Source organism: Nyctereutes procyonoides, unplaced genomic scaffold, assembly GCF_905146905.1.
Source record: "Nyctereutes procyonoides isolate TBG_1078 unplaced genomic scaffold, NYPRO_anot_genome, whole genome shotgun sequence".
NCBI classification, from domain to species: Eukaryota; Metazoa; Chordata; class Mammalia; order Carnivora; family Canidae; genus Nyctereutes; species Nyctereutes procyonoides.
In genome coordinates, this window is record NW_026575160.1 from 18,322,486 (window position 1) to 18,349,367 (window position 26,882).

General features: G+C 45.6%; 1 protein-coding gene across 4 annotated transcripts in view; it reads right to left on the minus strand.

Annotated features, from left to right (window-relative positions):
- Positions 1 to 26,882, minus strand: part of PDE1C (phosphodiesterase 1C) — a 488,089-nt gene that overhangs the window by 285,736 nt on the left and 175,471 nt on the right. The window contains exons 1-2 of one of the 4 annotated variants that reach the window (XM_055314669.1): positions 4,734 to 4,850; positions 3,534 to 3,636 (exon numbers count right to left, since the gene is read on the minus strand). The exons of the other annotated variants lie outside the window; for them this stretch is intronic. Coding sequence (XP_055170644.1) covers positions 3,534 to 3,634 — 101 coding nt within the window. The 5' untranslated portion in view covers positions 3,635 to 3,636; positions 4,734 to 4,850. Of the gene's footprint in view, positions 1 to 3,533; positions 3,637 to 4,733; positions 4,851 to 26,882 lie in introns of those variants that run through there. 4 annotated transcript variants of the gene reach the window in all.

Consider the following 26,882-nt stretch of genomic DNA (forward strand, 5'->3'; position numbering starts at 1 on the left):
TATTTGTTTCCTCCTAGCTTAGAGGAACATGAACATGGGTGTGAGAGGGTCGCAGAGCTGCAGAAGGAGGCTGAGGAACAACACAACCCTTGAATCACAGTCAGCCTCTGTGCAGGGGTGTGCAGCACTTCACTCAAGGGAGATGAGAGTCATCATTATAGTAAACACCAATGCTTGCAGGGTTTTGCAATTGCAATTGGGGCAGAAAGCGTTTAAAATTCACATTTCTGATAGTTGATGTGCTATTAGCATCTTGATGTTGTTACAAGGCTAGATTAAGAGTTCTTCCCAATTTTTTTCCCAGAGAAATATGTGAATGAGCTCTAGGTTTCAAATATGTATTGATTTTTTACTATATACCAGATGGTACTATAGGTGCTAGGGATACACCAGTGATCAAAACAGACCAAAAAACTATGTCCTTGATGAAGTTTATATTGTAGTTGGAGGAGACGGACAATAAACATAATAATAGAATACATGGCATTTAGGTAGATGTGCAAGAGAAAAAATAAAGCATTGAAGGGGGATGAGTGGAGATTGTAATACACACAGGATCCTCCCCTATATTCTGCTATGTTATAGATTCTTGGCAGATAATAACAGTGGCAACAATCCTCTTACTGCTGGTAAAGACCACTCCTGGCCAGTGCACAAAAGGGGAGAGGATATGGGGAGGGAAAAAGAGAACCTAGGTAAACCAAAGAATGGGATTCAGCCTTGTGTTGTGGCTTTCCCACATCTTACCCTGTTCCTACTTCAGTTTAGATTTCCGTGCCCAACCTGGGTAATGATGAAAACGTGCCTCCCATCTACTTCATGGAATAGTGTGTTGGTAGGGCATGTGGCCTATACACTGACCCAAATTTGTATTTATCTCCACTCTGATGATTAAAAAGTTCATATTTGGTTCTTGATGTTTCCTTCATCGCATTTTGATTGAACACCTACTATGTGCCAGACCCTGCTCTATGCACTGTGGGTACAGCAGTAAGTAAGACACACAAAGTGTCTGTCCTCAAGCAACTTACATTCTGATAGAGGAGATGAAAAATTCAATAGTAGATTGAATAGAGACGATACTGACAAGAAGACTGATGCCATTAAACAGTCCAGGTATGAGATGATCAAGTCCTGGACTTAGATGGCTCTCAATCAAGCAGAACTGAATTCTTGACTAACTGTGGTTGCCTATAAGGCCCTGTCTATAAAGGAGTCACACGGTTATAAATTGATATGAAAATCCAATTGTGACTACTGAGTCTTTCTAAAATGTTGAAAGAGCTGCTTCCTTTCTCTTACTGACTGCAAGAGACTGAGTCTGTTGTGTGGACAAACAGAAACATACCCTTCCACCTCCTAAGGGTTTCTATTTTGTGAACTGCAAGAGTGCTATTCCAAGTGGTATAAATAAGCATGCCTTTGGTTTCCAGAGTCTTTAGCAGCTTATCATAGCACTACTGTTTTGGGTTTTTTAAAAGGCAGTAAGAACCATTAACAGTAGTAAAAAAAAAAAAATATGTCATAATAACGATAGTAACATGTCCTTTTCAAAATAGAAAGTGGAGCAACAGATCTCCTAGGATTGCTGTCAGGCAGGGCATTTCAGTAGGAAGGGTAAAGAGAGGAATTCAAAAACACAAGCTTGGAGAAGAATCAACCCACACCTTTTACGTTCAAAGGCACCGGATGCTGAGTAGATGCGAGAGACTGGAGAACCGAAAGTGTGGTTGTATCACACCCCAACACCTTGGGGAGAGAATCCTAAGAGATAGGAAGCAGAAAGCTACAAGACAGTGTGTTATAAGCACTAAATGCTTTTTCACACACATTCTCAGCCTGGCTGATTTACCCAAACACTCCTCTTTGCCTGAGTAGCTCCATGGAGTCAGCTGTAATTGTAAAGCAGTCAGAGAGAAGCAGTTCCTGAGTGTGTGCAGATGAGTCCCTCCAGCCGAGATGGCAGGGGGACCGGCCTGGCAGCACTTTGACATTGCATACCTCAGACCCAGGCTTTGCAGACACAACAACTTTTCTGTGTGCAATATGATCAGATGTAATGTTCATTACATATGACAGGAGTTTACTATAAACACGGCTCTGAAAGAGGTGCTGCCCAGCATGCATCTCAACTGGCAGGAGAGCCTGCCAACCAAAAAGACAAGATCTCCAAATAAGTTTACCGCCTCTGTCTACAGCAGCCAGACAACTCAAAAATCATATTATTTGGCATGGTTTCCCATTTAGATCAATGGCAATGAAACTCACTTGGATTATTGATGAAGGGCTTTTGTAAATTGCACTTTAAATGGGGATCCCTTAAAGAAACATATACTACCTATCGCTTCCCCTTAGGAACTTTGAATATCCTGGTCAGGATACGGTCTCCTCTAAGATGAAGCTAACTTCTATCAGTGGCCTTTTTATTTTGTATTGGGGTGTGTGCGTGTGCCTGTGTGCACATGCGCTCTCATGCTTTCAAACACAACTACAACAAAACAAACTGCCAAGGAGCCAGTATTCCTATCACTGTCCATAAGGAACAGAATGTCTAGATAATATACTTAGAGAAAAACTGTTGTTGGTGATGGGTTTTTTTTTCCTTTTTCTTTTTCTTTTTTTTTTTTTTTACTGCACTAGATATTTGATTCCAAATGTCTAATAAAATGAGTATCTGGTAGTTATGAAAGGTGTCTTTGGGATACGCCTGGGCAACCGAGGAGCAAGTTGTAAATGTACAGCTATCACTGTAGCTTCCTGACTTGGGTGACCAGCTGTTTATTATGAAATCTTTTCACCAAACACCATGTATTTTCACCTCTCCTCAGCACGCAAAAGCAGACAGAACCCAATGAAGTGAATGAAATTCAGAGATCTCTGTTCATCAGTCCAAGAAGAATTCTGGCCACTATACTGAAAGCAAATATGCTAATTCACTATTCCAATATTGCTAGGAAATTCCAATATTGGTTCTGACCCCCACTTTCTCCAAAAATAGCCCTTCTTTCCAGTAAGTATGTCTGGACAGAAAGAATCCTAAGAAAATATCAGAAGTTGAACTAGGCTGGGGTAAGGGAGAGGAAAACACAGCAGCCAGAATGAATGTTGAATTCGAACTGTTGGTAAGTTCTTAGAGCACCTGCAGAGACGTTTGCAAGCATTTTTGCAGAGAATATCTTTCTTTGATCAATAGTCTGTGACCTGAGTCCCCAGACTTTTGTCCCTGGGCAAAAAAGGACCAGAAACATCTCCATGGGTACTGAGCTACTACTACAACTGATATCTAAGGACATTTCCTCTTCCCCCAAAGAAAGTATGCTTTGGAAACAGCAAGGCGTTCTAAAACACTCAGGAAAACAAGTCTCAGTTAGGGGGGGAAAAAAGGTAGCAGTGACTGTAATTCAGGGAGAAGCAGTTGTGGAACTTCTGGGGCTGTATTTAAAGGGCCCTGCAGGAACGAGGTGAGCGGTCACGGCTGTGGCTGGGGAGTAAAACACCGACTGCAAAGAGAAGTAAATACTAGATTTACTTACAGCCCTCGGAGCCGCAGCCAGATTTTCTCGATCTGTTCGGGTTGCAGGTATTTCAGAGAGTTGCTCTCAAATTCTTCAATCTCCTTGGTCGGCGACTCCATAGCTGCAGGTTATCGCCGGGAGTGAGGCTGAGGGCGTTCGGGCTGCCCCTCCCCTCCCCGCCTCCCGGCCGGGCTTGGGGTGGGGGCGCCCTGGAGCCTGGCCCCTCCGCGCTCCGCCTTCTGCGCCCCGCAACCCCGCGCTTACTGCCGGCGGGCAGCGCGGGCCACGGCGCCCAGGTGCCTCCGGGGGGCGCCGCGGGAACCCGCCGCGGTCCCGAGCCAGTGGCCAGCGAGGGGGACTGCGCTCCGCTCGAGGAGAAAGCACCTCGGACCTCTCCGGAATTTTTTTTTTTTTTAAACAAAGCCACAGAAGCGATCTGTGTGGCAGCTGAAGGATTTGGGGGAGAAAGGGAGACCGAGTGGGGGGGGGGAGTGAGAAGGGGAGGGGGGAAGCGCCCTGGGGGCGCTGGGCCGGGCGGGGGCGGGGAGAGAGTGAGAAGGGGTGGGGGGGCAAGTGCCCTAGGGGAGACCGAGTGGGGGGGGCAGTGAGAAGGGGAGGGACGGGGTGGGGGGAGCGCCCTGGGGGAGACCGAGTGGGGCGGGGGGGTGGGGACAGTGAGAAGGGGAGGGACGGGGTGGGGGAAGCGCCCTGGGGGAGACCGAGTGGGGCGGGGGGGGGACAGTGAGAAGGGGAGGGACGGGGTGGGGGAGCCCCCTGGGGGAGACCGAGTGGGGCGGAGGGGGGGACAGTGAGAGGGGGAGGGACCGGGTGGGGGGAGCGCCCCGGGGGAGCCGGGCTGGGCGGGGGGGGGGGGGACAGTGAGAAGGGGAGGGACGGGGTGGGGGAGCACCCTGGGGGAGACCGAGTGGGGGGGGACAGTGAGAAGGGGAGGGACGGGGTGGGGGGAGCGCCCTGGGGGAGACCGAGTGGGGCGGGGGGGGGGGACAGTGAGAGGGGGAGGGACCGGGTGGGGGGAGCACCCCGGGGGAGCCGGGCAGGGCGGTGGGGGGGGGGGTCCGACCCGGAGGCCGCGCCCCCGCTCCGCCCGCGCTCCCCGGCCCGGCCCCGCGCGCCCGCGGCTCGCTCCTCGCGTCCCACCCGCGCTCTCTGCCCGCGCCTCGCCGCCTTGGCGCCCCGTCTCTGTTTTCCTTCACTTACCAGCAGCTCTGCTGACAAGCGAGAAAACTGACAACTGAGAAAAGTCGACCGTCAGCGCGCCGGGGCTGGCGTCTGGTGCGACACCCGCGGGCGCGGAGGGAGGCGCGCGGACCGGGAGCTGCGCGCACCGGCCGCCCCGCGCGCCGTCCGGGGACCCGAGGGCCGCGGGCCCAGGCGCGCCCGAGCCTCCGCGGAGCCGGTGCTGCGAGCTCTCAGGTAGGGCTCACCCCCGCGCCCGCCCGAGAGCCCGCTCCACTTGGCGACATTCAGGCAATTGGTAGGAACTAAAGGAGCCGCACGAGACACCTGGAAAGTCCTGATCTTGCTACTGCGAGGCGTCGTTTCTCCCTCGCGCCCCGCCCCGCCCCCACCCACCCATGGCGAGGAGCTGGGCGTTTGCACCCACAGATTAATGTGCCACAGACTCCTCAAGAGGTGCCTGCAGGGCGATGGCTGGGCAGACGTTGAGATCGGCCAAAAAAAAAAAAAAAGTTTCAGCTCCACAAAGTGGCAACTCCTTGTGTGTCCCCCACCCCACCCCCCGCCCCCAGGTCATTCGCGATGTCAGTACAGCAGAGTGCTCTAGAAGAATGGGACCAGGTATGGAGTTGGGAAAGGAGGGAGAAGGTGGGATTAAGAAAGAGACAGAAGACAGAAAAGGAGAAGATCCTGGTTCAAGTGGATTGCAGCCCTGACATCACAGAATTGGCAGACGGACTCCCATCTAGAGGAAGCCCTAGAACCTCCCTGGGCCATTTCAAAGGCGGGACTCAGGGCTCCTGGCTGTAGCTTGCCAGGTACCCTATTCCCCTCACTGGTGGATTCCTTGAGTCGCTCCCAGCATCCTTTGACTAGCCATTAGTCATATAGCTGCTTCTCCAAAGTAGGATAGAAGTAAAGGTAAGAGCTAGTTTTTCTTGATTGCTCCAGCAAAGTTACCTTCATGCAACCTTGATAAAAAGAATACAATGATAGTGTCTGAATTCTATATGATCACCCATTTGGTAGTTGGCATTTATTTTCCAGAAATTAGAGGTGAGAGTGATGAGGATGGCAAGACTAACCCTCTTCGTTCCGGTGGAAGAAGGTCCCTTCCCAAGGTGAGATGACTGGCCCATCTGATGGAAAAGGACATACATGCTCACCTGCCATACAATCTGAAGTCGCCTCATTAAAGTCAGTCCTTAATTTTCTGGAAGCACGTACATTATCACTCAGTTAACACATCACTACCAGACAAAGATAGGATTAAGCAGCCAATGTGTTAACATGAAATTCATCTATCTAAAAAGAACCAATTACCTACCCAATGTCACCCCACAGGGAACAGTGACCTGCTAAAACTGGATGTTTAAAAAAAAAAAAGACATTATTTTAATAGCTTGTTTTGGGGATGCAAGATGGGAGGCAGCATGGTCCCCAAATGAGGTTTCCAACTCTGTGCACCTTGGGCAGCCTGCTGTCAGCATATGGAAGTGTAGTAATGATAGGAACAGCAAACAGGTATCCAAAACCTTCTATAGTCCAAGCACCGCTCTAAGGTTCTATCCTCACATAATACCAGCAACAACTCTAGGAGGCAAATACTATTATTATCATCCCCATTTTACAATAGGAAAGCTGAAGCCCAGGTAGTTATCCAGACCTGCTAGAAAATGAACTGCCCTGGAAAAGACAAGCGTTTGAGTTATGGCTCATTACCCTATCCAGTACAAATCTGTCCCCCTCATAGGGTCCCATTTTCCACATGGTTAAAGTAAAGAATTTAGGCATAAAGATTTTTTTACAACTGTTCCACCTTCATGATTCTATGAGGTCATCTGGAGAGAATGGGGAGAAAGGAATTCTGAAAAGGGAGATGCGTATTGCTGGAAACATATTTTAATTATGGTATGGTATGGTTTCTCTGAGGGCCGGCCTGGGATGAAAGGATGCAATAATAAAGCATTTTGTATTCCTGCCCTCCACTATACCTGTCACCTTTTCCTCGTATGAGTGGGATTTAGATTAAGTCAGAGAAAAGCAAATTTTGAAGAAAAAGAAAAGGAATAGCCTTTCACCTCAATTAAGCCTATCAGAGAAGGAAGACAAAAATATTATTGAAAACGGTTTCTTAGAAGTATTTTTGTTTCTTTTTTTTTTTTGAACTTTTTAAAAGCAAACATGAATTAGAAAGTTAGTAAGGATATATCTTTTTTCTTTATTTTAGAGCCATATAGTTTTTGGAGCTGGAGGGACCTTAAAAATAATGTGGTTTAGAAGTTTACAAATGTTTTAAGCGACGGAATATTTTTATATAGAATAACATTTTATAAGGGACTCCAACGCACACCTCATATTGAAAACTTAAAGAAAGAATAGCTCTGATTGAATGGGGAGTAGCGGGGGGGAGGGTAGTGCTTAGTCTCCAGGGACAGAGTCCGCCTCTACCTTCTGTATATCCCATCTCTGTGTGACGAATATTCCCACTTCACAGATGAGAACACTGAGTCCAAAGTACCATAGACCATCTTAGGATTTCTTGCTCCTAATCCATAGTTGTTTCTAAGCCACATTAGGAAAAATTTGTCTTCTCTCTGCCAAAAAAAGTATTACTCCTTTTAGATCCACCATGTTACTATGTCACTCAGATTTTATTCTTTTCATCTATCACAGGACAAGATATGCTTGACAGTTGCAGCAACATTACAAGCCACAATTTCCACAGGCAGTCCACTCAGAGACAAGCAATAGATGCAGACCCACTGAGAGACAAAAGATCTAAGAAAATGCAAAGCCACTCACAGCTTTGCTTGGGAGGTTAATTTCCATTGTGACTTCTTTACCCAGCTTTTTCAGTAAGATTTTTTAGGAAATCTTATATGGTGAAACATCACTAAATATATATAGACATGCATACATAATAAATATATAATACACATATGCATATATACACACACATATTTATACATGGATATAACTGCCAATTTAAAATAGTTCCCCAAATAAACATAGAGTAACTTAGTCTAAGTACTAGCAAGCCTCTGTATCATCAGCATTAAGTATCGTAAGATCAGAGAGAGTGAGCTCCCTGTCTGTGGCAGAGTTCAAGAAGAAGCTAGATGACTATCAGGCAAGGGAGTAGGCATCAGGCTGTGTAGACATAAGAATGACCCCTCAGGCCCCTTTCATCTCTAAGATTTCATAACCCAGTAATAATCATAATAACCACAATCACTACCCTTACCAATTACTGAACCCTCTTATAAGCCAAGCATCACCTAAACACATCACAGGTTGTTTCATTTCATCCTCAACAAAACACTTGAGAAGAGTTCATCATGCCCATTTACAAGGAAAGACAGAAGAGGCTCCCAAAGATCAGATCACTTTTGCAAAGACATATGTTAATAAGCGGCAGAGCCAGGTTTTAAACCCAGACCAGAGTGCAAAGCTCCTGTTCTTTTCCCTTTGTTATACCACCTCCCTGCAGACACACACAAAAAAAAGACAAATAAAAGGGAATAGAACAAAGAGGGTGGGGCTGCAGAAGCACAGATGAAGAAAGGTCACTGATACAGTGGGGGAATTCGGAAAGCAGAGGTGACATTCAAACTGGATCTTGAAATCGATGAGTAGAGGGGTCCCTGGGTGGCTCAGTCAGTTAAGCATCTGCCTTCGGCTCAGGTCCAGGGATTAAGCCCCACATTGGGCTCCCTGCTCAGTGGAGAGTCTACTTCTCCTTCAGCCCCTCCCCCTACTCATCCTCTCTCTCTCTATTTATAAATAAAATCTTTTAAAAAAAAATGGATGAGTAGAAGTTGCTTACATGGAAGATGGGTGAAGGCAGGTGATTCCAGAAAGAGCACACTACATGAAAAGAAACACAAGCATGAGAAGGTATGGAGTGTGGAGCTGCTCAAAAACAGTTTTACATGGCTTGGCTATAAGTGCATGACTCAGAAAATCAGGAGAAAATGCTGAAAGGGTTAGCCAGACTTTGGGGTCATGGAAGAAACTCAGGCTCTCTCCAGATGATGGAGAAATGGGGTTGCACTAGGTAGAGGAAGGCATGGTCACATGTCGAGGGTACTCATTGCCCTGAATACACAGCATACACTGAGGTCAGCTATCTGGGAACCTGCCATGGGCATATGCAACAACCATGGGGCAACTGACAACCAGGACTCCATCAGGGGAATCCAATATCAGGCTCCTCAGCCTACAAGGAAGGAAGAGTTGCACAAAGAAAAAAGACAAAATCAGAAAAGGCACAGTATTGCCTCCCATGAACACCCATCTTCCAGCTTCCAAATTAGGACTGTTTGCTTTGATCTTCATGAAGCAAATCAGTGTCCTTGTTACATTTTTCATGATTTGGCAGCAGCATCGTCCAGAGAGTCTGTTGAGGGGGAAATTCTGGAGAAGCATTTAGGATATGGGAAGTCACACCACCAGGCACCAGAGCCCCTCCTTCCTGCTCACACCAGATGTGAGCCAGCCCTACAACATACTGTCAACAGAGGCTCTTCTCTCCCTCCCACTGGCTTCCCTTTTTGGCAAGGGGCCTCTCTGGTGACAGTCACAGGGTCTTTTCTCTCTGATGTCTTCTCATTTTGGTCTTATAATTTGGGGCAGACTCTGTGTCAGGAATCACCTCTACCAGAAAAAAGAAAATGCAAGAAGAGGTGATGAACTGCTAAGCCCAGAGGACCTCCATTCTCTGGCCCATCTGAAATGTGGCTCTGAGTAGCCACCATCTCAACTATCCAGAGTTTGGCCAAGTCAGGTAGGAAGAGTAGATAGGAGAAGAAACGGGATGGAGTCCCAGCTCGGGGTGGTCTCATGTAACCTGCACGGGACTCAGTTTTTGCCCATCTCTCTGGCAGGATCCTTCAGTTGCTGTGACAAACTCATGTAATGCTTCTAATGGAGATGGCATTTGCAAAGTGGATGACTAAGTGGAGCACTGAATCACATGTGACCCAGGATAAGATACTTCTCTTCTCTGGCCATGGGTTGAGTTAGGATTAGCAACCTCTGGATCGCTTTCAGTTCTCAGCCACAGCCTCGCCTGAGATAACCAAGCTTTTCATGGGCCCCCAAGAAAGCTATAGGAAAATCTAGAGTCTGACCACTGGCTAGATTTGACTATAATAAACATAACTTAAGTTGGTCAATCAGAGCCTTCCACCCTGTATCTCTGAACAAAGTGATCAGTCAAAGGGTAACTAACAGGAGATCTAATACTGGTCCCTTATGAGAGATTTGATATGACCACTGGGAAAGAGAGAGAGTCTATTTGTTTTTCCTTTGAGATAACATTATAAAGCTTGGGTTTTTTACCATGTAGAGAGAATACACCAGAAAAATGACACCAATACACAGAAAAACAGAGAGAATAGCTGAAGACACAAAGAAAGAAATGTTAAAGGATCTTTGGAGCCCCTTTATCTTACAGTGCCTGAAGCCAGAGGCTACCCATGGATTTTTTTAAGTCATATGAACCAAATAAATATCCCGTCCTCTCATGTCTTTTTTTTTTTTTCCACTTAGGCAAACTTGAGTCAGATTTCTGTCACTGACAACCATAAAAATCCTGACTAATAGAACTCACATAGAGGATTTTTGTAGAGTTTAAAAAAAAAATGTACAGCCAGTGCCTTAAACAATGAAAGCTCTTGTAACATAGGAGCTCCTCCCCCATCTCATCCATCCAGTACAACGTGAAAGGAAGGAAACAGAAAATGGTATAGGACTTTGAGGTGGGCAGGGCACCCAAGGTAAATGTGAGGAGACTTTTTATCTTGATAGATACCCCATTAATTTTGTTTCAATAACAGCTTAGTAATGGCCTACCAAAGCACTGCCGTTACTATAAAAGTTAGTTCCTCAAAACAATCCTGAAGTGAACAAAATACATTATTTTTATCTCCAGCTTAGAAGTCACATAAATGAGGTCCAAGAGGTCTGCTGGGTACCTTCCACTGGTCTACCCTCCAGCTACTGGCTAAGTAGCATGACAGTACCAGGATTCCTGACTCCTGGCCCCGGTGCCCACTCTGCCTCTCAGAACACTCTGCCAACCCAGCAGAATTAACTTGGCTATACTAATGAAATTGAAAATTTTGTTCATGTAAAACTGCTGATGCCACAGTCAGCCAAATTCTGACCCAAATGCACATAAATCAGTGGGTTGTCTTCCTATTGCTGTAAAGCAAATTTGAATGTGGAAAACCTCGGTGCTGACAGGAACCTTAGCAATCCTTTTAGCCAAGTTGCTAATTATATTGAGAGGAACAAGCAGCCCAACCAGGTTAGATAAGGCCCAGTGCAAAAGGCCCAGTGGCAGAGCTGAGACCAGAAGCCATGTCCCAGAGCTCCATTATCCCTGAGCTTCCTTTCTGGATCTCAAGAATGGTTCTAGCTCCCATCTGAGGATTTGGTTCAATGGTTTGTTCACAGATAAGAAGGAAGAATGCAAAAAAAGAAAAGAAAAGAAGAGAGAAGAGAAGAGAAGAGAAGAGAAGAGAAGAGAAGAGAAGAGAAGAAGAGAAGAGAAGAGAAAAAAGAAAGAAAAGAAAAGAAAGAAAAGAAAAGAAAGAAAAGAAAAGAAAAGAAAAGAAAAGAAAAGAAAGAAAAGAAAAGAAAAGAAAAGAAAAGAAAAGAAAAGAAAAGAAAAGAAAAGAAAAGAAAAGAAGGAGGAATGCCCACTAAAAGTATAGGCCATTGGCAAAGGCTTCCTAAAGGGAAAAACTAAAGAAGAGAAACTCCAGGAAAGTGAAAATGCATGTGGTGGCACAGGGTAGTGGCAAGGAATCTGGTATGACAGGTGTAGGTGGCCCAAGAAAGGGCCAGCCCTCAAAGACTGGATATGCAAATTGAGGTGGGCCTCAGATACTCAGATACTCAGAAAGCTTAGTCCTTTTACACTCTTGTCAGTAGGAAATCATTAAAATCTGTTGAGTATGTGTATAATAGATACAAAGCAGAATTGCGATTTAACAAGTACAATTTATAAAGAATGCTAAAAAAATTTTTTCAAAAATTGTCTTTAAATTGCCATGAGAGGAAAAAGATTTGCAGATTCTTGTCTCTGTAGCAGGGCGAGGGGTGGTGGGTGGGTAGGGTGATATAGACACAATTCCACAAACAAACGCTAGGACTTTTAAAATTTATTCATGCATTCAACAAAACAAACTTTACTGAGTGCTTACTATGCGTTAGGCGCTCTGTGACGATAGGTATACATACAGTGAGTGGTCAGTAAAAAATCCAGTGCCTGCACCATGGAATGTCAGTCTAATTAGGGAAACAGATAATAAATATATCATCATAAATCATGAAAAGTGCTAACAAGACAATTAACAGAGTCCAGTACAGAAAACAATAGGGGTGGGGCCTATTTATAAATAGGTTAGCATCAGCCAACTACTGCTTGAGGATTCTCTCTCTCTCCCTCTGCCCATCCCCTGCTCTCTCTCTCTCTTTCTAAAATAAATAAATAAAATCTCTCCTAAAAAAAGTAACTCGAATGAAGAGAGACTCTAGACCTATGAGTCCCAGCATCTAAAACCCACAGTGACAATACTGAACTAATTCAATCAGTGATGAAGAATTAATTTCCTTGTTGGTAGTGTTACTACAGGATTCACTACACTAGTGTCCCAGAGGGCAGAGATCCCAAGTGTCCTGTCCACCGCTGTCCCTGAGGGCATAACAGACCAACTAGCCCATGGCCAACTGGGCTTCTCAGAGAAGGACTATGAAATTTATTTCATTTTTGGTCCAAAACAATTCCTGCCATATGAACTATATTCAAAGAGCAAAGTTGAGACATGGAAACAAATACATCTTCCTTCAACTAGACCAGAAGCTAATTTGGGGAAAGGCCATAAGGCACTGGTTAGGTTATATTTTGGTGCATTAAGGGTTAACTTTCGATTATCTAGCAGCTGTACCTCCAGATAAGGGAAATGTTACTTCTTGTGTGATTAAAAACATAAGGAGAATTAGGGAAAATACTCCTGACAGCATTTTCAAAATGTCCTCCAGGACACCTAAATGGCCTGTTCTATTCTCTCTGATTCTCAGAAGTGAACGGATTTTTAAGACTCAGGAGAATAAAAGAATAATGTCTCCATGAATGCCTTCCACCCATACACTTTTGACAGATTCGTGCTAATAAAAAAGACCCTGAAGGCACCCTGATCTGGCCCATAACCCTCATACATACAGATTGATAGACTCATCAGAAGTTGGTAAACGCTTATATTTCTACTTGTGGGATATAAATAGACTCCTATGAGCAGGGAGTGGGACCTGATTTACCAAGAGGAATGGAAACTTATGGGCACAATTTGAAAGTAATTAGCATGCACAGCAAATCTTAGCCAGAGGCTCTACAAGCCCTGGGCGCCACCAGTACCACCATGGAACTGCGCGGACTCCCACAGGAATACTTCTGTAGCTTCTCCACCGCCTGGGCTAAATCTAAGTAAAGAAATGAAAATTATTCTCCTCAATGGGATTTCAGAAGCTCTTAAGAATTTAAGCCAAAACACTGAAAAGAAAGAGTGCTGAGCCCTTGGACATAGCTCCAAGTCACATCAGCTAAGATCCTGTTAGCAGCCATTCTGCCTTCACTATGGGTTAACCAAACACAGCCTCCCACACCAAAGATTCCACTTCATACTTCCTGTGCCCACTTGGTCACAAAAGGGAATTGTGAAAATCAGTCCCCACCTCACCCATCCAGACAACATAGCAGGAGTACCCTCTCCATCCTGTGCAGAAATCAGTCTCATTTGCTATGGAGGTTCCAGTTGTAATGATCACAGCATCCATTGCCCATATACTGCTATTCTATAGATGACTCAATCTATCAGAAACCATTCGGCTGGATCAATTCCAAGCAATTCCTAAAGATACTACCATTGCCTGCGACTTGGGACCACATTTCCTATTCACTGACTGCAGGATTTATCCGTCTCTAACCACGTTCTAGAACCCGCTGGTCAGAGAGGAAATTTTAACGCATGCACGACCCTCTGAAAATCCCTCCACCTCCCATTGCAAAATCAAACTTGGTTAAGGGTTTATTGACAGAGGGCTGGTCATTTACTACCGGTCATCTCGGGCGCTTTACTTGATTACTCTGGCTCTTAGGAACAACAGTCTCATCAAGGTGAAAATGTGCGTACTCAGAATATTGGCAGGGGGACTTACATCATTCAGTTTGATTATAAATTTGATTAAAATTGCAGTGATAACCTACCGCCCACGGTTACACTCTAGCCCCGGGGAAACCACGACTAATAAATGCATCATCATAAATCATCTAAAACCTAAAGGAAAGGAGGTTGGGGGGAAGGGGAGGGGAAGAGAAGGAAGGAAAGAAAACCACTCCTAAAAAAAGCTACGGAAATTTAAAGGCCAAAAACAACAACAACAACAGCAAAAAAAAAAAAAAAAAAAAACTTCTGAAAATATAACGATTGGACTTTTCTTTCTCTTTTTTTTAAACCAATTAAGCAGGTGCTTCAATCTGAGTGCTTATGAGAGTTTGCTGTCCAACGGTATGTGCGAACGCATGACTCTGGGCATCTTGGCAGCAGCTGGCGCCGCATCATTTCGCGCCTGTTGACTGAGCCCGGGGTCTGCAAACATTCGGGACCCGCTTTTCTTCCTCGGTGGCCGCGGGTGGCCAAGGCGGCCGGAACCCCATGGGGCCAGGAGGCTCCGTTTGTCTGGCTGCTGCCAACGGTGTGCAATCACTAAGCCGTCAGAAGGCGCTTTCAGCGCTGCAATTGATAGCGCTGTGATTGATAGCGCCCCAGAGGCTCGGGAGGTCGCCAGGGCTGTGGGGGGGAGAGTGGCTGGAAGGGTGGGTGGCTGGAGGGTGGTGGCTGGATGGGGAGGGTGGCTGGATGGGTGGGTGGCTGGATAGGTGGATGGCTGGATGGGTGGGTGGCTGGAGGGTGGCTGCTGGAGGGGAGGGTGGCTGCTGGAGGGGAGGGTGGCTGGAGGGTGGCTGCTGGAGGGGAGGGTGGCTGGGGGGGAGGGTGGCTGGGGGAGGGTGGCTGGAGGGAGGGTGGCTGGATGGGTGTGCGAGGGAGGGTGGCTGGAGGGGAGGGTGGCTGGATGGAGGGTGCTGGGGGGAGGGTGGCTGGATGGGTGGGCTGGATGTGGATGGCTGGATGGGGGTGCTGGAGGTGGCTGCTGGAGGGAGGGTGGCTGGAGGGTGGCTGGATGGGTGGTGGCTGGAGGGGAGGGTGGCTGGAGGGGAGGGTGGCTGGATGGGTGGGTGGCTGGAGGGGTGGGTGGCTGGATGGGAGGGTGGCTGGGGGGGAGGGTGGCTGGATGGGTGGGTGGCTGGATGGGTGGGTGGCTGGGGAGGAGGGTGGCTAGGGGGATGCTCCGTGGAGGAAAACCCCTTTGCCCTGCCAGCTGTGTCCTCACTCCCAGCGGAGCACGCTGGCCTGTCCCTAATCACCCGTGAAGTGGTGCAGGGGGACGTGGTGCAGAGGAGAGGCAGGGACAGCGTGAAAAGAACCCACGGGGACGACCAGCTGTGACTCATGCTTTTCACCTTTGAAGGGAAGTAACATTTTGGAGCAGGATTCCACTCTGGCCTGCCTCCAAGGGACATGAGAGAGAGAAAGAGAGAGAGAGAGAATGCCCTTCCTGTTCCGTGCTGACAAGGACCAGCCCATGCAGCTGGAAGGAAAGGGCCAACATCAACAATGCGTGGGGACAGTGGCTGACATGGTTTTCAGCTATCTGGGTAATTGTGCAGTTGTCAAAATAAAGCTCGAAAAGGCCATGTGTGTACAGAGCCTTCACTGTTACTGAAAGGGCAGGCTCTTAACCCTGCGTAGTATCCAGAGGACACCTCCAATCTCTCCTGTCCCCCCAAAGTAATTATTTGCTACCAGTATGAGTTAGTAATAGTAGGAGGAGGAGAGTAATAATCATAATAGCTATTGTTCGTTGTACGTAGTATGTACCACCCTCTTTGTAAGCATGGCAACCCATGACACCTTCACGGGGAAACTTAACTTGCCTGAAGTCATCTAGTAAGTGGCAGAACAGGATTTAAACTGAAATTTGTCACTGGCCCACCCACTGTGGTGTCTCTCAAAAGCAGATATTTTTGTGTAAGTTGGAAGGCTTAACTGTGTCTGATTGACAAATGGCCCTCTGACCCACAGCCTTCTGACAACGGTTTGATGATTTTGCAGTTGCACACCATTTCAAGCCATCTTTTTTTTAATATTTTATTTATTTATTCGTGAGAAATACACACAGAGAGAGAGAGAGAGAGAGACAGAGAGAGAGAGAGAGGCCGAGACACAGGCAGAGGGAGAAGCAGGCTCCTTGCAGGGACCCCAACGTGGGACTCGATCCTAGGTCCCCAGGATCAGGCCCTGGACTGAAGGCGGCACTAAACCACCGAACCACCCCGGCTGCCCTCAAGCCATCTTTAAGTAGCTTTATAGACCAGAATAAGGAGAGTAGGAGAGTAGAGAAGTGACCACTGACCCAAGACCACACTTGCAGACAGTGGCAATATGCTGAAATGAGAAGGACCCTGCAGTGAGAAAGTTAACAGTTAGTGTCCTAGCAAATTTCAAGTATACAAGAGGGTAGTATTAACCCTAACCACCCTGCTACACATTAGATCTGCAGTATGTGTCCATCCTCCCTACCTAAAACTTTGAAACTTTGTACCCTCTGCCCAGCATCTCCCCTTCCCCTGCCCTCCTCACCATCCTGGCAGCCACTGCTTGACTCTCTGCTTTTATGAATTATGCTAAGAGGGTAAATTTTTTTTAAAGATTTTATTTATTTATTCATGAGAGACACACACACACACAGAGAGAGAGAGAGAGAGAGAGAGAGAGAGAGAGAGAGAGAGGGAAGCAGAGACAGACAGAGGGAGAAGCAGGCTCCATGCAGGGAGCCTGATGCAGGACTCAATCCCGGGTCTCCAGGATCACGCCCTGGGCTGAAGGCTTCGCTAAACCGCTGAGCCACTGGGGCTGCCTTAAGAGGGTAAATCCTAAGTGTTCTCACCAGCCCCCCAAAAAGTGAGTGAAGTGATGAGTACGTTAATTAGCTTGATTGTCGTAATCATTTCACGATGTATGCATGTATCAAAACATCACATTGTGCACTTTAAATACATACAATTTTTATTTGTCAATTATATTTCCCTCAGTAAAGCTGGAGGGAAAAAGAGCCTCTAATTAGCATTATGGGAACTGGGTCAGTCATTCCTCTGAAGGTCTACAAATAGGGCCTCACCTTCAGAAAGACACGACACAGCCATGCCGTGTACCATACGGGTTTCCCAAGAAGGCATGCTCTCTTCCCAAGGGTTTCCAGTGACTAAAAGGGAACACGCTGTGAGGGACTCCAGAAGGAAACCCTGCATATCACACACCCAGGAAAACCTCTCTCACCCACTCCGTGGTCTTGCTTTTGCCCCTGCAGCACTTTCCTCCAGGATCACAATAAAAATGTTACTGGCTTGCTGCATTACAGCAGGACAAATACTTTCTTGGCATCATTTTCTTGTCTTTTAAACTTCTCTCATGCCTCTCATCTAATTTCTCTGTTGCAAGAAATGAAAAGCAAGTGTGTTTCTGGAATGGTACATGCAAATGAAGAGACAGTGATGGGAGGCTGAGACGAAACGCACAGAGCTGACGAGGCACAGAGCTAAGTGAGCCAGCAGGCTCGTCGTTGATAACACAAATAATAATGATAGTAATAGTAATAATCATAACAGCAGCACTTCTGCATTTATCTCCCTGTGGGATGGTCCTTTTCTCGGGCTTCCCAAATCAGAACAGGGAATTATGCAGAGACCCCTAGGGGCTCTGCCCTCTGTGATCTCTACTCAACCCAGATTAATGAAGCATTCATAACACCTGTGCTTACACTTCTCACACTGTCATCCCAGCCATGTCAGGACTGGTTTCATCTGCGTCGGAGCAAGCCTTTAAATTCCAGCGGCACCAGGGACTCAAAAGGCAATGACCTTGACATACACAGGCTTTCCTCTCACCACCCAGGAAGCTGGGGGCTCAGCACCAATACCACACAAAAGCCACCTTCCACCCTGGAATTAATCATCATTTCGGAGTTTCCATTACAAATCTTTGTTTAGAGAAGCCCAGAATAGTGAACCAATCATGGGGTTTTAGAGTGGTTTTAAACTTTTATGGATCAAGGACACTCTGAGAATCTGATGAAAGCCGCAGAGTTTCTTTCTACCTATTTAAATGAAATGTGTACACTCTGATTTGCATATATAAGGAGACTCTTGGACTCTCCTGGAACTCATCCAGGCTCCTTTCCCAAAAATCCTGTGGTTTAATGAGGTGTGTGTGTGTGTGTGTGTGTGTGTGTGCATTTTAATCTAGTTTGCTCTTCTTACCCCAAAAGGAAAATAGTATGAACTAAAAGGAGAAGATAACTAATAAAAGGTATAATTCAAGTTTTCAAAAAGGGAATGTATTTAGTGAACACCAAACATATGCCAAATTCTCTACCAAGTATAGGATACATTTTTGTGCATTTAATCCTCTTTACAACCATTCAACAACAAGGACTGTTTTACCTGTTCACCTCTCCCTCCCCAGTGCCTTTCACAGCGGTGGGACCCCTGATTACTTGCTGAGTGAATGAATTATTACTATTTTGCAGATAAGGAAACTGAGCCTCTGAGAGGTTAAGCAACTTCTACAAATCGGACAGGAATAAATGCTACTAGGGATGGGATTTGAACTCAGGTCTGCTTGCTCTCTTTCCCCCGTGCCTTGATGAACATTTGGTATAAGAGACTAAAGCAAAGACATAAAAATGAGATGCTGTGTTGATAGCCAGACTTGTGGGGAGGAGGAAAAGCAGAGTAGATGGGCTGGGAATATGAGGAGGGGCCAGGGCAGGTCTCAGTACAGGGACCAAGGTGGTCCGTGGTGTCATCTCTGGAAGTTGAGATATGAGCAGAGCCTGGATGAGATGAGAGGACATGCAAAGTGGAGGAGTATGCCAGAGAGGGGAGGGCCGGGCCGTAATCAGAAGTATGCCTAGTAGCTCAAGGAAAAGTCGAGAGACAGGGGGAGAGTCATACGAAGTGAGGTTGGGGAGGTAATGGGCAGGCAGGGAGCTGCAGAAAGCTCATGTGTCAGTCCTGACGCTGTGGCTTTTACACAGAGTGAAATGGGAACTCACTGCAAGATTCGGAGTGGGGCAGAGGCATGATGTGACCTCCGTTTTGCAAAAACCATTTTGGCTGTTGACATGAGGATGGAGGGTAGCAGGGCAGAGAGTAGGGTGGGGAGACCAGGTGTGAGGCCACATCCAGATTTTCAGGCAAAACATGATGATAACTTGGCCAGGGTGGTAGCAGTGGAGATGGAGAGAAGTATATTCTGGACTAGTGAGAAAAGAGAGGCATTAAGGATGACTCCAAGGTTCGGAACCCAAGAAACAAAACTGACATCTGTTCAGGCTCATCCCTACCTTCTAAGGAGGCAAAAAAAGCCTGCTCTTATTCTCAAGACCTCAAAACCAACCTGAGAAAAATAATATATTTACAGTTTCCGAGTACATTTCTTTCTTTTTTCATGAGATATTGTGTGTGGCCTTATGAGAAAAGAGGAATGAGTTTCTTAAAAATTGCATGTTCTTTCACTTTTGAGTTTTAGAAAGCAAGCTTCGAAAAATGTTTCCTTTGTCTTACTCCCTATCTTCATATCTAAGGCTGCATGACCTTCTCCTGCTCCGCTGGACGCCAGGCCAGTACTTGAATGTGCTCCTGCTGGCCACTAAACACAGAGCTTCCAAACAGCTTTCTGAAACAGGGAGCTCTAGGCGGATGCTGACTTCCAGGTGACCCGAATCTGACACCAGGAGTGAGAAGCCAGGGCTGTCCCCTCTCCTCCCATGAAAAACACAGGCATTCCTGGTTAGCCTGGGCTGCCAGGCAAATGTCGAGCCATCAGCTCTGGACACAATCAAAAGTAAATGTGGAGCTCGCTTCCGGATCACACTGTGTGGCCAAGGAGACAGTCTACTGGAGGTTAAAGCAAAAGTGCTGAAGGGTTTGCAAAGGGTAAGTCTCTCACTTCCATTAAAGGTTCACTTAAAGAAAGAAAGAAAGAAAGAAAGAAAGAAAGAAAGAAAGAAAGAAAGAAAGAAAGAAAGAAAGAAAGAAGAGAAGAAGAAGAAGAAGAAGAAGAAAGAAGAAGAAGAAGAAGAAGAAGAAAGAAGAAGAAGAAGAAGAAGAAGAAGAAGAAGAAGAAGAAGAAGAAGAAACAGCTAAAGTGGAAAAGCCAGGATGATAGAAAAACTGTATTTTTGTAAAAAAAAAAAATGCGTTGCACGTCTACTGTGTACATGACACTATTATTTTCTTGAATTCCACACAACATCCTCAGTAGCCAGCTTTATTTTCACCATTGTTCTGAGAAGGAAAGATTAGAGAGGTCAGGTAACTTGCCCAAAGTGACCCAGCAAATCGGTACAGATGTCTGACCACAAACAACAGCTTCCACCATCGCTGCCTCTAGGATGACCGGCCATCCTCCATGTGCTTGGAACTGAGAAGGTTCCCAGGATGCAAAACTTTCAGTTGAGATGCAGAAAAGTCTCGGGAAAACTGGGACAAGAGAATCACCCTCACTGCCTCTTGAAACAAAAATATGCCCACAAAAATGCAGTCATTTCATGAATAACCTAGAAAATTCAATAGAATAAAAACATCATTGGGAAAATCTTAAATGCACACTTTTCTTTAAGGTAAATACGGGCTCCGACGGGGTTCTGCCTTTAAGAAGAGCAGGTTTCTTTCCCACCCGGTTAATAGCCAATCTTCTGCAATCACAAGACGGAGGCCTTGGTGAGAATCTGCTGCAGAACATTAATCCCCAATTTCCTACACTTTCAACTCCGCACTAGGATTGGTTCCTCCAGCTGGCTCCCAAAGCAAGCTTGCCAGTTGTGAGCATTCCCACATCCAGTTGCCTTTTCCATCTGTTTGCTGCAAAATGTCAACTGCATCTCTTGCTCAGGTCATTATAATTTATACCCCTGACCAATCTACCCAATGTCTTGCTGAAGGGCCATCAGTGAATTCGGCTCCCCAGGATAAAATTCAGCGGCTTAGAAAGGTGGTAGCATTTCTCCAGAGCCCGGGTTCCCCATTTGCTAGTACTGCTCCTTAACTCATTCTACAGACATTCATGCCAACTTTGAGCCAAGCCAAGTGTCATTGTCTTCATGTAATTTGTCAATCGGCAAAGGACCCTCTTTTCAAGGAGTCTCATTGGTAAGGGGTCCTGAGACCCAGAACCTGACAGTTGACACAGAAGATTCATCCTCCTCTTTATCATCTAGTGACTCAATCAAAGGAAATGAGGGGTAAAAATAAGCCAGAATAGTTGAACTGTTGCACCAGGTCCTGTGAGCTTTGAACAGCCAGCCCAGCTGTGCCTGGGGTGACAGGCGCTAGATGTGAGTTTACATGTTTTGGACACTGCTGGCAGGGTGGGCCCAAGGGACAGAAAAGCCCTTCTGTACACCCTCTCCATGGGCTGGGGGCATAGGAAGGCACACTCTCTGGCTCACCTCTTAATCTCAGGGCTAATGCCCAAAAGGCAAAGAAGGCTGAGTGTGTCGCTCTGACCCAGAAATAGACGGAAAGGGAATCCACCAGCAGGAATCTCTTCCCCCTGCTTATTTTTGCAAGTCTCCCCCATCATAATGATGTGCTGATAAATGTTGAATCTGGTGCAGGGTGAGCCCTTCTTTGTAGCATTTGCTGATTTCTGCAGTATAAATACTCCCACTGTGGCCAGTTTCAAGCTACCCATATGATGTCACTGAACACAGAGCTGAGAAGAAATGCGAACAGTCACGTCCAGCACATGGCCCCTGAGACCCCCACACCAAGAACTCAGTGCCTTATCCTGCTTTAGTGCCACTCTTCCTATTCTTGAATGATGGAGGAGGGAAACTGTGCTTTTGTCAGAATGACCGAACCACAAAGGCAGACGAGGGAGTGCATGACACTTCACTTGACGAGAGTGGAGGGTGTGTGCATTTCTACTGCTTCAAGCCAAGGAATTTCTTTCTCTTGTGCTAAACAAGTTCACATGTTTTAGTTCAGTACAACTTACAAAACTGCTGTGAAACAGGGGAAGCAGTTATTATTACACAAATAAGGAGACCACCTCCGAGTGGGTAAGACTGCCAACCGAACAACTAAATCTGAGTCCTGAGCCCGATTTATTATTTATTCATCTGTTTGCATCTCCCCAGAGAGGAGTCCAAGGGTTCTGTCTACAGTATAGGTATGATGATGGGGCTCCCCTGTTTTCATTCTTCCACTGGCTCCCTATCAATCATAGGATAAAGTCCCAGATATGTATGTAGGATGGCACAGAGGCTATCTGGGCATGATCCCACTTTTCAGCAGCCCTGCAATCTCATCTAAACTCCAGCCACAATACTTGGAATTTCCCTAAAATGACTGGTTCCTTCCCAATCTGGCCTCAAGTCATACCTTCCACCCCCACTATTTGGGACACTCCTCCTTTCATTCATCTACCATCTCCAGCTAAGATCTACATAGATTTCTATTAACTTATTGTTCTTTCTTCTTTAAAAGGCACTCTGCCCCCTCTAAACTAAGTAAACTCTTTGAAGACAAGGGCTGGGCTGGTTTGTCCTCCAGAACATATGAGAAATATTTATCTGCCGAAATTACCCTTTTATTTTATTTAGAAAAATAGTCCTGGGGCACCCGGGTGGCTCAGTAGTTAAGTGTCTGCTTTTGGCTCAGGTCATGATCCTGGGGTCCTGGGATCAAGCCTCACTCGGGCACCCCATAGGGAGCCTGCCTCTCCCTCTGCCTATGTCTCTGCCACTCTTTCTGTGTCTCTCATAAATAAGTAAAATCTTTTTAAAAAATAGTCCTGCTGCTCAGAAAGACTTCTGCGTGCTTAAATTGCTAGAAGACAGGAAGTCTCCTTGGGAAAGCAAGTAGACAGCGGTGGCATTTCTGATGAGGCTGAAGCCAGACAACAGTCAAAAACCATGTTCCCAGGACAGGCAGTTCCGGCACCATCTATGGGCCCACATCAAGTCTTTCCTTCACTGACAGTCTCTTCCTCTCAGACAATGGCAATGGAGCTGTGTCACTCCCAGCAGGACTGGTCTGGCCTTCACTGCTGCGCTACCATGAGCAGCTACAGAGGTTATGTGGCTTGGCCAGAATCACACTGGGTCAGGGAATACCAAACAAGACACAAGCATTTGTTATCATAGTTCTACAGCCCACCGGCGGGCTTCAATGTGTGGCTCTGTGTCATCCTTCTCATGCACCCGATGTGCTGCTTCTAGCATGGATGTTCAACTAAGTTTGCAATCAGATTGCTTCTAGGGAAGCTGCTGTTTCTGCTTCTTAAACTTTAGAACAGGGTGCATATGCAAATGTATATGTCCTCCAGGTCTTCACCCCAAATGAGACTTAAACAAACAAGACTGTAAGTAAAATGCCTATAGAATAGCACAAGCTCCTTCACACCTGGCCCCTCTCCAGTCTCAACAGGTACCCAGTGCAAACATCTATCCCATGCTTAGGCCAATATTTTCCATAATACTATGTTGCATGGAGTTCTCAACTGGCATCGTAAATGGCCTTTGGTCAAATAAATCTAGAAATGCTAGGTTACCAAACAGGTAGAGGGCTTATTGGAGGACATCTGTGAACTTTATCATGCTAACATGTATCATGAACCTCCAAAATGAGGTATAGTATGCAGTATTCCCCAGACTTAATGGACCATGGACATGCCCACTCACCTGTAGGGACTGATGCTTTCCCAATATAACTTTGAGAATCCAGTTCTAGCCTCATGAATTCATTCAGTCACTGAGCAGGTGAGGCACTTCAATCAATGCCAAGAAAAGAAAGCATTAATGTTTTGGAAGATTTTTTTTTCAAGCCCTCATACAAGGTGAAGTCAGACAACAGAATGTTAAATAGAAAATGTTAAATATCTTCAAAAATTTTTAATCCTAAGCTATAAAGCCAAATAGCGCATCAAATCCTGCCAAGAGAATAAACTATTTATTCCTCCTGACATCTTAGGATTCTCTTATGGTAGAAAGAACATAGACTTGGGAATTAAATACACCTGCATGTATATCTTGGCTCTGCTCCTGTTCACTGGCTCTAAACTGCCTTACAGGGCTGTGGTGAGAATTACATAAGACAATGAATACCGTCACATAACAAAAAGCAATTAATTCATGACTTAAAATTATTTTTTTTCTATGATAAGGATAACATCCCACTATGTCTTACGCAAACAGCCCATGTTCTGTCTTTATAAAAGTGATGATTCTATTCCAAGCTCTGCTTTATGGCCTTGTACAGGACAAATCTGTATTAATAAAGACTTCTCAGAGAAACAGAACTAACAGGATATATAAATGATCATATATATGTATATACAGTTGACCCTGAACAGCACAGATTTGAACTATGCAGGTCCACTGATGCACAGATTGTTTTTGTTTATTTGTTTTAAGATTTTATTTATTTATTCATGAGAGACACAGAGGGAGAGAGGCAGAGACACAGGCAGAGGGAGAAGCAGACTCCATTCAGGGAGCCCAATGTGGGACTCGACCCTGGGTCTCCAGGATCAGGTCCTGGGCTGAAGGCGGTGCTAAACCACTGAGCCACCAGAGCTGCCCCAGATTGTTTTTGATACAGTACAGTACTACCAATGTATTATTCTCTTATGATTTTCTTAACATTTTCTCTAGTTTGCTTTACTTTAAGAATATGGCATATAATACATATACAAAATGTATGTTGACTGTTTATATTATTGATAAGTCTTCTAGTCAATAGTAGGCTATTAGTAGCTAAGTTTTGGAGGAGTCTAAAATTATATGTGGATTTTCTTTTTTTTTCTCTCTCTCTTTTTTTTTTAAAGATTTATTTATTTATTCATGAGAGACACAAGGAGAGGGAGAGAGAGAGAGAGAGAGAGAGAGAGAGAGAGAGGCAGAGACACAGGCAGAGGGAGAAGCAGGCTCCATGCAGGGAGCCGGACATGGGACTTGATCCTGGGTGTCCAGGATCTGGCCCTGGGCTGAAGGTGGTGCTAAACTGCTGAGCCGGGGATCCCTGGGTGGCGCAGCGGTTTGGCGCCTGCCTTTGGCCCGGGGCGCGATCCTGGAGACCCGGGATTGAGTCCCACGTCGGGCTCCCGGTGCATGGAGCCTGCTTCTCCCTCTGCCTGTGTCTCTGCCTCTCTCTCTCTCTCTCTGTGACTATCATAAATAAATAAAAATTTAAAAAAAAAAAAAAAGAGTTTAAACTGCTGAGCCACCCGGGCTGCCCCGTATATGTGGATTTTTGGTGGTGCCATGGATCAGTGCCCTAAACCTTGCATGGTTCAAGGATCAACTATATATGGATATGTGTTAAGATATGATATACTATGAGTGTGTGTATTTATTGTAAGGCATTAGATCACAAGATTACAGAAGCTGAGAAGTCCCTAGATATGTAGGTGGCAAATTGGAGACCCAAGTAAATCAATGGTGTAAGTTCCATTCTGAAGGGCAGCAGTCTTGAGAACCAAAAACAGATATTTCAGTCTGAGTTCAAAGTCCAGAAAAGGCAATGTCCTAGCCCCCTGGGACAGGAGGCATGAGAAGTTCCATCTTACTCAGGCTTTATGCTCAGCTCTTGAATTTACTGGATTGAAGGCCACCACATTATAGAAGGCAATCCACTTTACTCTACTGATTCAAATGCTAATCTCATCCAGAAACATCTTCACAGGCAAACTCAGAATAATAACCGGCCAGACATCTGGCCACCTCATAGTCCAATCAGGTTGAAACATAAAATTAACCATCACAACATCTAAATAAAGCTACTGAATTAACTAGGTTGAGTAAATCTGGGATTTGGGGCTGTCAGAAGACCAGTGTGCCAAGAAGCAAACTGAAATGCCAAATGACAAGCCACCTCCAGTGCCAACATGCCTAAATAACTGGAGGAATTATTTAATAATCTGGCTACAGTGAACTATTCAACAGTCTTTGCTGCCCACTGACTAACCCCCAAAGATCAGCAGATCATGCCTCCAACTCCAATACCAACATTTGGAGAACTGTAAATGAAAGTGAAAATGCTCTTAGCCATCAAATAAAGCATCCCACACTGACAGTGATGTTTTGCTTGTTTTTGCTTGTTTAGTCATAAAACTCTACCCTGTTGGTGTATCTTAAAAACAACAACAACAACAACAACAATGAAGCACCCCAGCAAACTTCTGCCCACATTGAAAAGATGAGCAATTAAACAATACACAAGACTGGGAAATATGTGGGTAAATGGGAAAACAGTTGCCATGGGCACTAGAACCTCAATTATGAGGCTCTAACTAAAACCTCTCTTCTGCTGGTCTCTTCACACTCCACTTTTAGTAGGAGCACAAGTGGCAAGGTGACATGGCAGGAAAGGGGAGAGGGACTAACAGCTGTTGAGCACAGATGTGCCAGCAGTGTGCCAAGCCCTCTAAAGACAATGACCCACGAAATTCTCACCACAATCCTGAGATGGATATGCATTTACATTCCCCATTTCATAGATGAGAGAACTGGGATTCACACAAGTTAAGTGACTTGACCTTGAAGAGCCTTTCTTCTCATGAACAATGAGAATTATATAAATGATTGTATTTGCTGCCAGGTAACTCAAATTCAAATGATCTTAACATAATCCCTGCTTATAGATTTTAATGTCTATTTTTTCTTATGCCCCTATAAGCCACACCTAATCCATTATGAATCAACGTAGAACCAGGATGGGTTGTAAGATGGACACATAAGACATCTGGGATGAAGATCCAGATTTCTCTGATTCCAAAGCTTTAATTCCTTTTACTTCATTAAGTTGGAGAGATTTAGTTGAACTAAGTTTTTGGTTGGCTGTTTTACTCTGTTTAAGTACCCATCAGGATTTTCTAGGGTAAGTCTAGATCTATATATATCTTGGGCCTGCTATAAACCTTTGAGTAATTTCCACCAGGATCACTCCCATTTTATCTCCCCTATTACATGGGC